Source organism: Coffea eugenioides, chromosome 2 (assembly GCF_003713205.1).
Source record: "Coffea eugenioides isolate CCC68of chromosome 2, Ceug_1.0, whole genome shotgun sequence".
Lineage (NCBI taxonomy): Eukaryota > Viridiplantae > Streptophyta > Magnoliopsida > Gentianales > Rubiaceae > Coffea > Coffea eugenioides.
The window spans coordinates 43,923,708-43,939,958 of NC_040036.1; the positions used below are offsets into that span (position 1 = coordinate 43,923,708).

General features: G+C 34.9%; 1 protein-coding gene across 1 annotated transcript; it reads left to right on the forward strand.

Annotated features, from left to right (window-relative positions):
* The first annotated feature begins 708 nt into the window (after positions 1-708).
* LOC113761513 (cytochrome P450 71A1-like) lies at positions 709-2,547 on the forward strand. The gene is made up of 2 exons (XM_027304533.1): positions 709-1,655; positions 1,831-2,547. The coding sequence occupies exons 1-2, from the start codon at positions 732-734 to the stop codon at positions 2,458-2,460; spliced, it is 1,554 nt and encodes a 517-aa protein (XP_027160334.1). The 5' UTR covers positions 709-731; the 3' UTR covers positions 2,461-2,547.
* Positions 2,548-16,251: the final 13,704 nt, after the last annotated feature.

Sequence of the window (16,251 nt, forward strand, 5' to 3'; positions counted from 1 at the left end):
AGAAAATTACCTAGTGTATATACACTAGATAAAGATGATGACATGGATGATATTGACTTTGATGAATAGTATCATTTTATTTGTCAGTTTATTTCTAATTATTGGTGTTATTCTTTGTTATGCATTATAAGCAATATGGTTGCTAATTTGGTATTTTATTTTTGATACTAGTTAAGTGTGTTTGTTGAAACAATTAACCTTTGAAGTTTGTGTCTACTTGAATTTATGTATTTGTAATTTAAGTGCTTGATAATGTGGTGACTTTTGAATTGTGACTAATTTGTTTCTAAGATTAAACTTTTTGTAATTTTAATTATTTTGCTTTTTGGTGCAGCTAATGTTAATATGCATGTTTCTTAAATTATCAGTTGAAGTTATACAATAATAATTCTTATTTGTATAAATTTTCTTAATTTTATCTAATTTTATTATATTTATTTTTATCTTCAAATGAATTTTTTATAATATATATCATATTTATATATTTTTTAAAAATAAAAATTTGTGGGGCTTACGCTTGGGCCTTTCGTCCCATTTGCAATACATTCGCCTTTTAAAACACTGATTTCAATTGACCATTGGCCGACAGACCGTTCATAATAGTAAACAATGAGTTCTTGGCAGTAGTAGTTAATTACTCGGCCAGTTCCACAACTTTATATAGCACCCCTTCAAGGCTCCATGCTCATTAAAACACACTTCCACACACACACACACACACACCAAAAGAAATGGAGATTTCTTTCACCCCCACCACCAGTTGGGCCGCCTACGCAGTCGCATGGCTTGCAACGATGGTCATCGCGCTCCTTTGTAGGCGTTTTCATCAGAAAAAACTCAACCTCCCTCCAGGTCCAAAGCCCTGGCCTATCGTTGGAAACTTAAACCTCATTGGCACCCTCCCTCATCGTTCACTCCATCAACTCTCCCTAACATATGGTCCCCTAATGCACCTCCGTTTTGGCTCCTTCCCCGTTGTGGTCGGCTCCTCCATGGAGATGGCCAAAGTTTTCCTCAAGACCATGGACGTCACTTTTGCTGATAGGCCCACAACTGCAGCCGGAAAGTATACCAGCTATAACTTCTCTGACATCATATGGTCCCCTTACGGACCATACTGGCGCCAGGCGCGTAAGATGTGCCTCATGGAATTGTTCAGCGCAAAAAGACTCGAGTCCTATGAACATATTCGTGTGGAAGAAATGAACTCACTTCTTCTGGGGCTGTTCCAATCTTTAGGCAAGCCTGTCTTGTTGAAAGATTATCTCACAACTATGACCTTGAACGTGATTAGTAGGATGGTGTTGGGGAAAAGATACTTGGACGAGTCTGATCAGAACTCAATCATCACGCCTAAAGAGTTCGTGAAAATGATGGACGAGTTTCTTTTGCTCAATGGAGTCTTTAACATTGGTGATTCAATACCTTGGCTGAATTTCTTGGATTTGCAGGGGTATATTAAGAGGCTGAAAGCCCTGAGCAAGAAATTCGACTGGTTTCTGGAGCATGTCCTGGATGAGCATAATGCGGCCAGGATGAGGAATGATGAACAGAATCGTGCAAGCAAGGACATGGTGGACGTCCTTCTGGACCTTGCGGAGGATCAGACTTTAGAGGTGAAGCTGGAGAGGCATGGAGTCAAAGCATTCACTCTGGTATAGTGGCTCTATTTGTAATATATATATATATATATATATAAACTTTAATAATTGCACTTTTGCGCAACGAATGAACTCCAGGAGCTACTTCTTGGTGGAACCGAAAGTACAAATTATTCTGATAACTTTAATAATTGCACTGAAATGTTTTCGAATAATGAATGAACTCCAGGACCTACTTGTTGGTGGAACTGAGAGCTCAGCGATAACAGTCGAATGGGCCATTTCGGAGTTGCTGAAAAAGCCAGAATTATTCGAAAAGGCAACCCAAGAACTTGACGAGGTTATCGGTCAGAACCGATGGGTAACAGAGAAGGACATCCCAAACCTTCCTTATGTAGAAGCTATTGTTAAGGAAACAATGCGTATGCATCCTGTAGTACCAATGCTGGTGCCAAGATGTGCCCGTGAAGATTGCAATGTTGCAGGGTACGATATCCAAAAGGGAACTCGAGTTCTCATTAATGTTTGGTCAATTGGGAGGGATCCCGAATTGTGGAAAGATCCCCAGGAATTTTACCCTGAAAGATTCATTGGAAAGGAAATTGATGTCAAAGGGCAAGACTACGAGTTGTTGCCTTTTGGTTCTGGAAGAAGAATGTGCCCGGGGTACAGTTTAGGCCTTAAGGTTGTCCAATCCACTTTGGCCAATCTTTTACATGGATACAACTGGAAGTTGCCAAGTGATATGAATCCTGAGGACTTGGACATGGAAGAAATCATCGGGCTTTCAACACCGAGGAAGTTCCCGCTTGTTGCCGTTGTTGAGCCTCGGCTTCCTCATCATCTTTATTCACTATGATTTGATATATATGCTTAATTCTCAGGATCGCGATCAAATTGTGTTCAAATAATTCATCAATGCAAGTTCTAATAGAATTTGTATGCAGCTGTAGCTGCAATGCACTTATATATATATATATATATATATATATATATATATATATATATTATCATATAACCCTCTTATTATTTAATACTTTACCATATAACCCCCTTATAATTTTCAAAATATACACATAACCCCCTTGATTAATAAATAATTTTCAACTTTAAATAAGAGTATTTTTGACATTTTAGGTGACTCCGTTACGAATGATCAATTCCGTCACTTTGACACTTTAATCCAAATCATGAAAGGGTTATGTATAACTTTTGAAACTATAGAGGGTTTATGTAGGAAAATACTAAACCACAAGGGATAAAGTGTAATTTGTCCTCTATATATATATATATATATGTATGTATGTATGTATATGTTTTGTTTGTCACCGTGCTACAAATCCTTGTTGTTGACGGCATTATATTGAGGTTGTTATCCCTATTTTGTGTAATTAATGTCTGAATATATGTGTGTGTAATGTGTTTCTTTCCTTTTCGTGCACGTACGTGGTGTGTGTTCCAAATAAATTACAGTTTCAATGTTTAAAAATTTGTCTCTTGCTTTCTCATGCTGAAAACTAAAAAAAAATCATGAAATTTGGATTGATAAAAATTTAAATCAATGATCGAGATGTGTTCGAGATCAAGATCAGATGGGCTGATCATAGCCGTTAGAAGTGCAAGGACCCAGATCCAATCCAACTTTTATTGATGCTTTCAGTAGTTTGTACATCTACTTTAGTTGTCAATGATTGCAAAAGAATTAATTCAGAAGCAAATGCTTTAGTTGGCCAATTTCTGTTGTTCTAATGGCATTTTTGTGTGACGTAGATATACCAAGAGTTCATTCAAATTTTTTGCCCTTTGGTCCTCTCTTGGGTTTGAAATTTTAGTACTACTCATATGATGATACAAATTGTCACGACTAATCCATGGTTCAAAATCGCGGTCGCAGTCACAGTCACGGTTCGGACCGTTCCATATCAATTTTGGCATTTTGGTCGCAGTCTCGGCGAGATGCAATTTTGAAACATTTAATATTCTAAAAATTATGAATAATATAAAAAAATATGTTAAACAAAAATAATAAAAATTAGTTTGTTTCCATTGGTTTTTAGTTGGATTTGAGTTGATTAGGAATGACTCGGTACGATTCGGCCGTTTCTATTCGTGTCAAAGACTTCTCGACCGAGTTCTCAACGATCCATATATTTCGGAGTCATCTGGTCTCGATATCGGAACGGAGAGTTTCGTTCCACCGATGACTTGGCCGCGTCTTTGAACCATGGACTAATCTGCTTTTTTGGTGTTGCAGAGTCTATACAGGAATTTCGAACGAACTCGACCATCAAGGGCCATGGTTAGGCCATGCAACTATAAGCGAACTCTACTGGAGGAGCTTAGGCCCCCACTGAACCATGCAACTTTTTTTTTTTTTGGGGTCAAGAACCTTGCAACTATAAGAGACCCCATGTGCAAGCTAAGAATGGGAGTTGTTCTGTTGTTGTGGAATTAACTCCGGCAATACCAGATAAATCATTGATGGAGTGCAGGGAGGAGATTTAGCGCATGTACGACAGAGGACTCACCATACCAACTTCTCACAGTTCAATGATTGGCTCGAGCAGTTGACCCGTTCTGATACTTTACGTGTAGTAATAGGGTACCATGGACAAATTACTCATTCTTTTGTGTATGTTTGTGTATATATATCATAATATCTGTACAGAACAGCTTCAGATAAATGGATAACTGAATTGATAGGACGTGTTGCTTTGTGTTTAGATACTAGCACCAGGTTGTTAATCATGTTGCCTTCCAGTTTTGTTAGTCTGCACTCTGCACGACTTCTTCACCAATAACCAAAACAAACAAGAACGTGATGTGACTTTCTGGAACGTTCACGTGCATTGTAGACAAATAAGGTAAGATTGTCTATCCTAACTTTACCTTGCAAGAATTCTCTGGTCATTTTTTGGGCTCGGGGGTATTGTCACCTGACGAAAATTTTGCAGGGCACATGAAGTAAGAGGCAAATGAGCATCAAACAGTTATTTGTGCTCGCCTGATGATCTAGGTGAGATTTTACTAGAGCTAGGTTTTCCGCCCTAAGGGGTGGCAGCTGTATATTTACAATGGAATATGGATCTAGCTTTGAGGCGTGAGGTACCTTCTCACTGGTTTCTACTTGTATCGTGGCCTGAATTTCCGGTAGAACTTTTTTGTTTTACCAGGTGACTTTTTCCTACTTAACTATTGAACTACCGCAGAAATCATCATTTCTAGTCAAATATGGTTCTAATTGAACCTAAAGCAGGATACATGAACCAGCCCAAAGCATTGCCGATGATTAAGAACACAAATTCTTAAAAAAGTTGTAGAAAAGTTATAACTTTCCACTGGATGTGAGCAAATTTACTGCAGTGTTAGTAACAATAAAAGAAGGATCATTCGACGAACACAAACAATCGTGCATCCAGGATACATACAATTCTCCAGTTTGTCTTTTCCCAGTATGAAAACATTTTCAGAGTCTCATTTCAGGAACAAATTTTACCAGTCAACACTGCCCCGGATTGCATCACCAGCGGTCAAAAAAGCCACAGGTTAAACAACCAACCACTGAATCCTAGCTTACAAGAAAGGACTAGCTTATGAGAAAGGAGTCAAGAAATGGAGATGACAAATGTCAATCTTCCTGGAACTTTGCAGCAAGAAGAACTATATATAAGCCCAAACATACAATTGACCACTATATGATTTTTGGCAACTGCCATTGAGATTAAAATGCTCATTTTGATCGTTTGGGTCCGATTGGAAAAGATACACGCTGAGCGGCGCCTTGTGAAGCATCTATTCTTTGCTCTTGAGAAGGGTTAAGTTTAGGATCAGCAGCCTCTTCATCATCCTCTGTTTCCTCAACTGCTTCCTTGCTTTGTTTCTTTGTAATAGCAAATTGGTAGTTGGGACTGATTAGGGTATGCTGTTCAGGAGGAAGTGGAATTCCAGGCCCGGCAATTGATTTTGGTAGAGGGGTCTTGTTTCTATTCCTAGCTAGCTCTAGTAGGACCTGAACAGTAATCAATACAAAATTGTTAGTAAGTACACTGCTAGGACACAAGACTAGGTATGTTATCTGCATGTCAGTTGGAAGAGGGCTTTCCCTAATATTACAATTTTAAATGCTGCAACTTCACCTCAAAAACTCACATATCATCTTCCAGGTTCCATAAAAAGAATACATTGCGAATGACAATAAAACAAAAAACATTCAGACAAATCAACAACTCAGGATTAAGGAGAGCTGGTAAAAGCAGCAAATTCCCGGAATTTGACACTGCATCTTCAGCAGTGTGGTGCTATATAAATACCTCAGGCAGTGTGGTGCCTCTGAGCAATGGTTTAAACGCAAGGGCGTTGGACGGAGCGATCCATGTTCGCCCAAGTGGGGTAAAAGCCCTAAGATATGGAGCGTAAGCCCCACAAATTTTGATTTTTTTTAAACATATGAAAGTATAAAATATGCAATAATAGTACGAAATTACAATATTCATACACGTGTCTATACACACACACACACAAAAATTGATAAAATTAAGAAAAACTAAAAAAACATTATTGTTGTCTAACAAGTAAAATCATAACATAACTCTAATCCATATATTCACCATCTAGAATCATGTTAGCAAAAAATAAATATATCTTAGGACAAATGAAAAGGGACAAACATATAGGAAACAAAGTCATAGACACTTCAACTTAGTATTTTCTCCAAACTATCTCCATAGAGAAGATAAATGGAATCATTCTTCAATTTACTAAACAATAACAAGGACTATAAGCAAAGATAAAGAAGAAAAAATAGTAAAATCAAAGTTTAGACTTAAACAAGGGGGGGAGGGGGGGAAGCCCCAAATGCCTAACAAGACTTATGCCCCATTCAAACGCCCTAGGGCATTTGGGACTTGCCCAAAAATGCCTTTTAGAACACTACGTCCGAGTAACAGTTAGCTTGGGAGCAGGAGAATTTCAAGCTTGCTTTTGTATTTTCAATTAAATCTAATTTTCAGTAACAAGCTTGAATTATGTTTAATCTTATTCAATCTGAATTCAATCAGCTTTGTTGGAGTGGCTCAATAAGCACAAAACTTGAAATTCTCAACAATCAATTGAAAATCCTCACAGGGAGAAAGGAGGAGAGAAAATTACTACTACTACTACTACTAGTAATAATGGTTATTAGGATGAAAATAGGGCTGTGGGTTAACTTAATGAAGAATATACCTCACGTGGAGGAGGTTGTGAGAAGCTAAAATTGACTTTGGACTGAATGGCAAGCTTGACATCATCAGAATCGATCACAGATTTGCCAGCATGTTCTGAGTAAATTTGTGCATCTGTAAGCACATCCACCACGTACCTGTACCAAAGTTCCAAGAATTGGTGGATAACACGAGGCTCATAGTCTTCCACACCCATTGATTTTAGTAGAGATTTCACGATCTTTGCATCTCTAGGCATGTCCTCCTCTCCTGATCCCTCTCCCATTTTCTGCAATCAAACTACAACCTCCGCTCAAGCCTACCTTAATATCACTGTAGTCAGTATTTAGCTTTTCAACCTTATAAAGTTGTAAGGGAGAATTATATAGGGCTTAAGTTTCTTATATCCTACCCATTCGTCTCTTAAATATTAAAGAAACTATAATTGGTTAAAACTTGGAGTAACAACCAAATTATGAAAGTCTAGACCAAAATCTACGTACTATCAGCTTTATAAAATATCTTTTACAGGGGCACAACAACTGAATTATGAAACTCTAGCAATTTTTTACTAGCTAAGCTGTCCAATGGAAATTGGGAAATATTTAGCAGTTATAGTACCCATTTCCTCTAAAAAATGATCATACCCAAAGGAACCCTGCTTACAATAGGAACATACATATTCTTTGCACCTCAGATTTAGCAACTATGACATCAACATAAGAGCCATACCTCAAACCGGAACCTTTATCAAACAACAATAGGAAAAGAAAAATTACAACTGCAACACTGATCAAGTGGAAGAAATAATTGCATAAAATTATTTCTAAACTCACATAATTCCTTGAATGAGAAAGCATGCGGAGTTCCACTTCATGTATACACTCTGTTTAAGGGCTGACAAACTTTAAGTCCCCAAAACAAGCATACACCTTTTAGCAAGCTAAACATGCTCTACATCTTTAGCAATTCAAAAGGCCCCCAAAGTATCGCAATTAAGGAAGTTCTCAACTATGAACATACCTCTGCTTTCAATATTTCAATTGAGAAAAATATTTCAGTTTATGAACTAAGCAATTGTTATATCCACAGAAACTACGGACAAATTCATCATTCTTGTACTCAACAGTTACAACCCATAAATCCAAGTACCAAGATGAAACCACATCAATCCGATACTGTTGCTTGGATGCAACCATATAAACTAATAACTCCTATATCAAAAATAGAAAACAACATTTGGTGTGCACAATCCGGATTTGCTCTTCTTTGTTCTAACTCTATTTTTTTTTTTAACCAAAAAAAAAAAAAGCTCTACTCGTCAAAACAAGCAAAAAACAGACGATGAAAACCACAAACAACAGAATGGAGAGGGTCCGATAAGGAGAAATTATATCTGCTTAGAGATAGACAAGGAGGGGATCACCATGCAATGCATGGTGTGAAGTTAACATGGTTGCCCAGAGCCCTCAGGGCTGTATTTTTCCAATAATTTTTTTTATAATTTCTATGTGCGGTAGATAATTGAAGGATTTTGTCAACATTTCAGTTATGATTACTTTAGGTAAGAACCAAGGCAAATAAGAGTTAACATTAATACTAATAAAGTTGAGGAGCATAATAACATGTATAATTGAGGTAGGCTCTCCCAATGTAAAATGTGTGTCATTACTTGTGAAAAGGAAATAAGTTACTATTAAAGATACATTCATCCAAAAGTTCTCTTTGGCTGGTATGTCTAGAAATGCCTCTAGTCTTCGCTTGGTTAGTGTCTGGTGCAATCAAAAAATTCTACTTGAAGTATGTATTAGTGCTGAAAGATTAAAAAGAATCATCACAAAATTTGATGTCTATGCTATAGTAAGTGATTATACAATTAAATAATGATTGTTTGCTAAAGATATTAGAAAGAAAGGAAAAACAAAGTATCAAGCACTCATGACAAAACTCCATTAGCTTCCAAGTTTCCACTATCTAAACATCAATCAGATCTGCCAAGAAGGAATCATATTAGAATTTAAAAACATCTTGTATAAATAACAGAATGACAACCTTGTTAAACCACAGGTAACGCACCAGCAGTCTTTGCCATGCTTTGTTGTGAAATTTTAAGGAAATACTAAAGGACCAAATATGAAACAAAGCAGTCAAGAGCACATTCCGTACTCCTAAGTTTGAGCCACCATTATCTTTGAATAATACCTATTGTCAATCAATTTTTTTCTCAAACATTAATGCTGGATAAATAAATAAAGAACATAAAGCCAAAAAACAGCATGTGCATTTTGAGCCACCATTGTATTTGAATGATACCTCTTGCCAGCCTTCCTCAAACATGAATGCTGAATAAATAAATAATAAACAATAGAAAGCCAAAAGACAGCATATGCATTTTAGCCTATAAATCATGTAGATATCTTTCATTCATGCCACCTTTTCACCAACACAACATAAATGAACAATAGGACGTCAATTTAAACTAAAAGAAAATTTTCTGCTCTCTCTTGAAAAGTTCAATGACAGAACAAACTTTTTAAATATAAGTCACAATAAAAACAGTCATTAATAGCAAAAACCAGCCAAACAGAGCAGTAAAAACAAGATTTTATATTCCAAGCAAAATAAAAAAATAAAGTTCAAAATTACATGAAAGCCCGTGGTACTCTTAGGTAATCAATGCAATTAGAGATAAAGTAAGAAAGCAAACCGGATAGACAAAATGGGGAAATTTCTTAGCTTTTTCTCTGCTTCTTGGTTCCAAAAACTATTTCTCTTTAAACCTGAATTTTGAAGAGAATAGTAGAGTGTATATAAGGGAAAATATCAGATTTCTCAATAGAACAAGAATTCGAAAAATTATCAATTCTATCAACTTGCAATGAGTACTAATCACCCATGTTTAAGTGCAAAGTTTGGTAATATTCTAAATCTTGTGAAGGCATGTTAAATACACTCGCATAGACATCTATCCCTGCACTACACCTAACCAAAATATGGCTTTCCCGAACACTACACTCTTCCACATGAACCAGAAAATTCAATTTTAGGTTGAACAGCTGCAATCAAAAAAACAGATATGGGAGAATAGAATATAAAACATCAAACAGCTTTCAATCAAAGTATCTGGCAGTGATTATTAACACTACAATGATCATCATGCTCCAACCAATTTTAACAACAATACAGACATAATCAAATCTTTTTACAAGTTGGAGGTAGTTATGAGAGACTATAAGTCGTTGGATAGATTAATAAAGCACACCTCTTGAGCGGCAATAAGTGTTAAAACGATATCCTGCAATAACAGAATAATTTTTAGAACATATAATAACCAAGTCATTAAGAACATACTTTGGTGTATTTACATAACCCAAAGACTTAAACAGTAAAAGTTAGCCTACTTTTTTCCTTTCTTCCTTTGCTTGACAAGAAGCTAAGTAAACAAGCATATACCAAATCAGTTGATAAATCAACAGTACAACCCAAATAAAACTACCTACTTTAATTTTTTTTATCAGTAAAACCCAAAAAAAAAAAATCTTCACATTTCTTCTTGTAATAACATCAAATCAAGATATCACAAAGAACGCAGAAAGCAAAACAAGACCAAGAAACAAAAATCATATGAACCAACTATAGTAACCAATCATATAATTCAAACCTATCCAACCAAGAAACAAAATTCATAAGAGCCAACTATAGTTCAATTAGTGTCTTTCACTCACCACTACTTACCTTACAAACCAATGTTTTTGTAAATATTATCCCTCTTTTTTCCGCCTACAGGTGTTACAACTAAATTTGAGTCTTGCACAGAGCCTTATTAGCGATAATCTCAGCAGTGGCAGTGACAATCAACTGCATCAATGAGCTTTTCTCCTCTATTTCCTTCTATCCACCATGGAGATCTTCAGAATTAAATTTTGGGATGAAAAATGTTGACTAATGATAAAATCAAATGGAGAAACATGATAAAGTTGGTAAAACTGAGGATGGAAAGTTTAGCTGTGAGGCTTGAATTTTGTGGCAAGCTTTGGTGATAGAGAAAATTCAGGTAGAGCAAAGACCAGTATTGCAAAATTTGACCCAAATTTACAGCAAAGCCGATGCATCTATGTCGTTAATGGGGGACTGTCAGTTACCGTTGATAACAGCAACTCCCTTTTTATTCAGGATTCGGATTTAGGATGCTTTAACGAACAGGAAGGAGGGAAGAAACCTTACCTCCTACTCTATAACTCCACTGACTCAAATTTTTGTCTTTTCATTAATTTAAACAAGTTCTACATTTAAATATCTCCAAGCGTACAACACCAACTACAAAGTCTACAAAAAATGAATAACCAAAGGAGAATTCAAGTCAAGAGCAAAGCCAACTCAATCTGATTCACGGTAATTAGAGAACATCCCATCTGCTCCTGTTCTGCTTACCTCTACAAAAACCTCAATTAACTTGCCCTTGAATCTCTTAAAACAACTTATCATATCCTACAACCTTTAGATTTTAACAGCTTACCTTAATATTCAACTCAACCCACCGCAAAAGTATTGGGCAAAAGTTTCAGCTAAAATAAATATTACGGCAACAAAATTTGGGGAATGAAAAAATTGATCATGTAAATAACCATACAGAGACGATTGCACCCAAAACTCAAAAGATCCGAAAAGAATTCGGACAGGGCAGAAATTTTCAGAAAAATAAAAAGAGCAGGGCAAAAGTATTGGAAAAAATCAGCGGAAACAGGAGAGAGAAAGAACCAACCTTTTTTGCAGGGACTTGGACAAAACACTTGCTCTTCAACACCGGAGAGGCACGGTGTGTCGATGGATTTTGTGCAGAGAGCGGGAGCTACAAGTGAGAGAGTCAAAGTTAGAATGCGTTGTGGTTTTCTTGTGTATAGAGGGAAAGTGCTTCGTGCAGACACAGAGAACTTTTGAAAGAATAGTTTCGGAGATTTTTTTTCTTTATTTTCTTTTGCTAAAAAACAGTTTCAAGTGGTTCGATTCAATACAATCATAGCGAACACACAAAAGAAAGTCATCGTTCTTGTTAACTGAATTAACTTTGACTAGCGTTTGGATAGCCCAATTTTATCTAATTTAATATTTGATTCACATTATAAACATATTTTTTAACTCATATTTTTATATTTTTAATCATTTTTTTATTTCACATATATCATATCATAAAAAATATTATAATAATTATTTTAAATAATACTCTATCCAAATTCCAACTTACCCGGTTCTAAATTAGTCAATTATGTAAGTTGCCTGAAAGATTTTCCGGTCATATGAACCTAATAAAGTAAACAGTTCTTCGCTCCTGTTTTTAAGGCCTTGTTTGGATTGCTGTTTTCCGTCGAAAAATTACGTCGTTTTCTGTAATCACATTTCCCTATTACCTTTTTCCCTCACATGCATCAAATCGCTACAGTAATTTTTCCATGAAAAATCATGAAAAATGCAATCCAAACAGAAAATTTCCTTCATGTAACTTGACTTCTACGAGGACCGCACAAATTTCCATTATTAGAATTTCAAACTTTTAACCGCTTCTTTATCGCTGAGATTGTGGGTCTTGTGTCAATTTGGATTCGTATGCAATGTAAAGACAAATAGTTTAGAATAAATCTTATATACACTGTCAGCATATAAACTATCATAATTTGATAAATGACGCATGTGTGAAATTTGAATTTCATGCGTAAAATTTGAATTTAAAATTTAAATTTTATATATGTATTATTTATCTAACAGGGATTGGTACACAGACAGTGTATAAAGATTAATCCAATAGTTTATGTATGCAAGGACAAAGAATAGTTTTTATGTTAATATCCCTTTGAGTTCATCTACCGGTGTAAATATAGCATGCTCGAAAGGATTACCGGGGACCAAATATGACTGGGCCTATTTCGTTCGAATTGTTGGGTTGTAAAATATGTTAGAGGAAATTACCTAGTTACCACTAAACATTTAAAATAGCATAGTTTTAACCACTCAACTTTTAAGAGTATGAAATTATTCATTTAACTCTCAAATGTGTATATTTTGGTCAATTCCGTCTATTTCTACTGCCAAGTCTGACAAAATCAAGGATTCGCACCAGTCACGAGACATAATTGAGAGACAAACTTAACGGTGAAAACAGATAGAATGGTCCAAAATATATATGTTTTGGATGGATATAACTATATCATTTAAAAAGTTTATTGAGTAACCCGTAATTTGCTCAATATGTGAATATTCTATTTCTCCAATATAGATTAAACTTTTTTGGTCATCTAGAAATTTACGAAGTTTTAAAGGCTGAAAATATTTGCCTGATAACATTTTTCTTTAACTACTGTTTTTTGTAATTTCTCAAATGCTAAACAGAAGTATTTAAATTATTGCTAGCTGCCTAGAAAGGAGATGATTCACCAAAGAAAAAGAAATTGAACCCACAGTGTCCTGAATATGCCTGAATATGCATTTTGTTTTTGCCTCAACAGTTTTGAATCTTTTTGTATACTACTTAATCGAAGCCTTGAGTTGGTTCGTAGTACCAGTATAATTTTGACAATGAAAAAGAGGTACATCTTCTTTAACTCATCAAAGATCCAGATGAGCATTATTGCTTCAAAGATCCAGATGATCCTTGGGAGTTTGAGCATTATTAACCCATCAACGATGTCGGTTTAGTTGATAAAACTCGTGCACCTTCTTTAAAGAAATTCGTATATTAATCTCTTTCTCAAGTAACTTTTTATTTGTAGCTATTAGTAAAAATCACATTGAAAAATGCACGTGGCTTGTTCAAATCTTGGAATGGGATAACTTTTGCCGGCTACACTTTTTCCGTACCCAAAAAAAAAGCGATATTCAAAGGTAAGTATTTGGCGAACTAACTGATACAATTAGTCATCTGTCACACATTTGGAAGTTCTAGGATCATTAATTAAAAAAAAAGGAAACAAAGTTTATGCTTTTTAGAAACCTATGTCACCAAAAGCAAAGGATGGCCAAGTATGTATAATCACTTTAAAGACTTTGATTGTGGCCTAAGCTGGTCAACCAGCTATCTAATCTCCATGTGGAGGGATTTGACTATTATTTTTGTTGGCATATTAAATCAAGTCCAAAAAATAGAAGTTTTTATATTGTTATCTAACAGTGTTTTAGTCAAATTAAGATTATAGTAATTCTGTGATAGTTTTATTATTTAGAAATTAGTATTTGATTAGGAAATTTCTTATGATTGCAAGACTTGTTTACCAACTTATTTAATTTATAAATAGGAAGTCTTATTATTGTATCAGTTGAGAAGAGTAAAAATTAATAGGCTTGTTATTATGATGTGTGATTAATGACATATTGTTGATGCTTATTCCTCTTTCTTTCATACATTTTTGTACGTGTATAAATTGCCTCCCCAGATATATTGATTTTATGAAATTTATCTCCCATAACTTTTTGGTAAAATTTTTTAAGTTTTATATATGATATCAAAGCCCTGATTCAAGAAATTGATCTTGAAAGGGCTTGAAAATATTGAAGAATTGACCCAGCTATGAGGCTAGTCATGTGTGCTTTTAGCTCTTAGAGTTGGAGAACAAATTGCTATGAAGAAATCAATTGATCAAATTAGACCACAAGGTTAGTTTTGAGATATTTAGTTGGTAAAGATTGAAAAAAAAAAGATTGGCCCAAGAATTGTCAAATTGATTGTGAGTGTGAAAATAGAGATCGGAAAAGGATCCTATCAGTTAAATTGTGATTATTAAAATCACAAAGTGATGAGAAGTAATGAGTTGTTAGTAAATTGAAATCAAATTATCCTCAAATCAGATATTTTGTTGAGGATATTTCGTAATATTTTAACTGCACTGTGAATTGTACTTAATTGTTATAGCAATAAAAGTTACTGATATACCCAAAAAAATTGAAATCAAATTGCGCGGCGAAAACAGTCTATTTAAGTGCGGGGATTATTGTAATGAGAACAATATTTGAAGATAAAGAATTAACATAAAGCGATGTTAGAAGAATTTTCAAGGGAGATTGTCATTCGTGATTGTGGTAAACCTAATTCAATTCAAAACTGATTAAAGAGAGATAATGTTGGCATATTAAATCAAGTCTAAAAAAATAGAAGTTTCTATATTATTATCTAGTAGTGTTTTAGTCAAATTAAGAATCCAATAATTTTGTTCGAGTCAAATTATGGTAGTTTTATTATTTAGAAATTAGTATTTTATTAGGAAATTTCTTATGATTATAAGACTTGTTAAATCATTTAATCTATAAATAAGGTGTCTTATTATCTTATTAGTTGATAAGAGTGAAAATTGATAGGTTTGCTCTTTATGGTGTATAATTAATGATATATTGTTAATATTTATTTCACTTCCTCCCACACATACTTGTATGTGTGTAAATTGCCTCTTCATATACCTTGATTTTATGAAATTCATCTCTTATATGTTTTTGGTTGATTTTTGAGTTCTACAAGTTTTACAATCTTCATTAAAAATTTCTGTAACTCTCTTCTAGCAATAGACGAGAAATGGAGGTTAACTTAAAAATATGCTCTAAATCCTGTAAGATATAAGTGTGTCATGAGCGGGTTCCTATTTGGATTGATGACCGATTGTATTGTAATTCCTCTACAAGTAAGTTGATTTTTCTCTCTTTCTTGGTTTTAACTGCTTCATTTTAATTCTACTCTACTCAATTAAGTGTCTATTGATTGGATTAGTGGAATTCAACTATTGGATCTTGGTCTAGTGACCAGGGAGAACCTCTTAGAGTTTGTCATGAATCAAAACTATTAGTAGGGCAAGTCGTTTTAATCATTTTTAGCTTCTTGTGTAAAAGATAAAAAACAATGCCGTCGTTCTAAAAGTTAGTTGATGATTAGTTGTTGTAACTAGGGGTGCAAACGAGCCGAATCGAGTCGAGTTTTGAGCTTATCGAGTCGAGTCAGGCTTATTTATATGAGAGCTCGAGTTCGAGCTCGAGCTCGTCGAGCTCGAAAAATAAAGCTCGAGCTCGGCTCGATGTAAGAAAAGGAAACTCGAGATCGACTCGTTTATGGCTCGCGAGCTTAGCTCGAAATCTGGCTCGCGAATAGCTCGAGTTTCGCTCGATCTTCTAGCTCGCATGAAGCTCGAAAGCAGCTCGAATTCTAGCTCGTTTGGAGCTCGAGTTCGAACTCGAAAATAGCTCGAAAATTTCTGAAACTTTAAGCAAGAATACAGCATTTTTTCCCCATTTTTTGACAAAATTTGCGCATGAAATAACTACAATTTTTCACATATTCTTGATCTTGAGGCCTACAAATTATGCACCAATACAATCATAAATGTCCAAATGTCCACTAATACAAATTATCCAAAAATTATCCACAAATACAAATTATCCAAATGTCCACAAAAATCCATTAATACAAATTATGATTACTT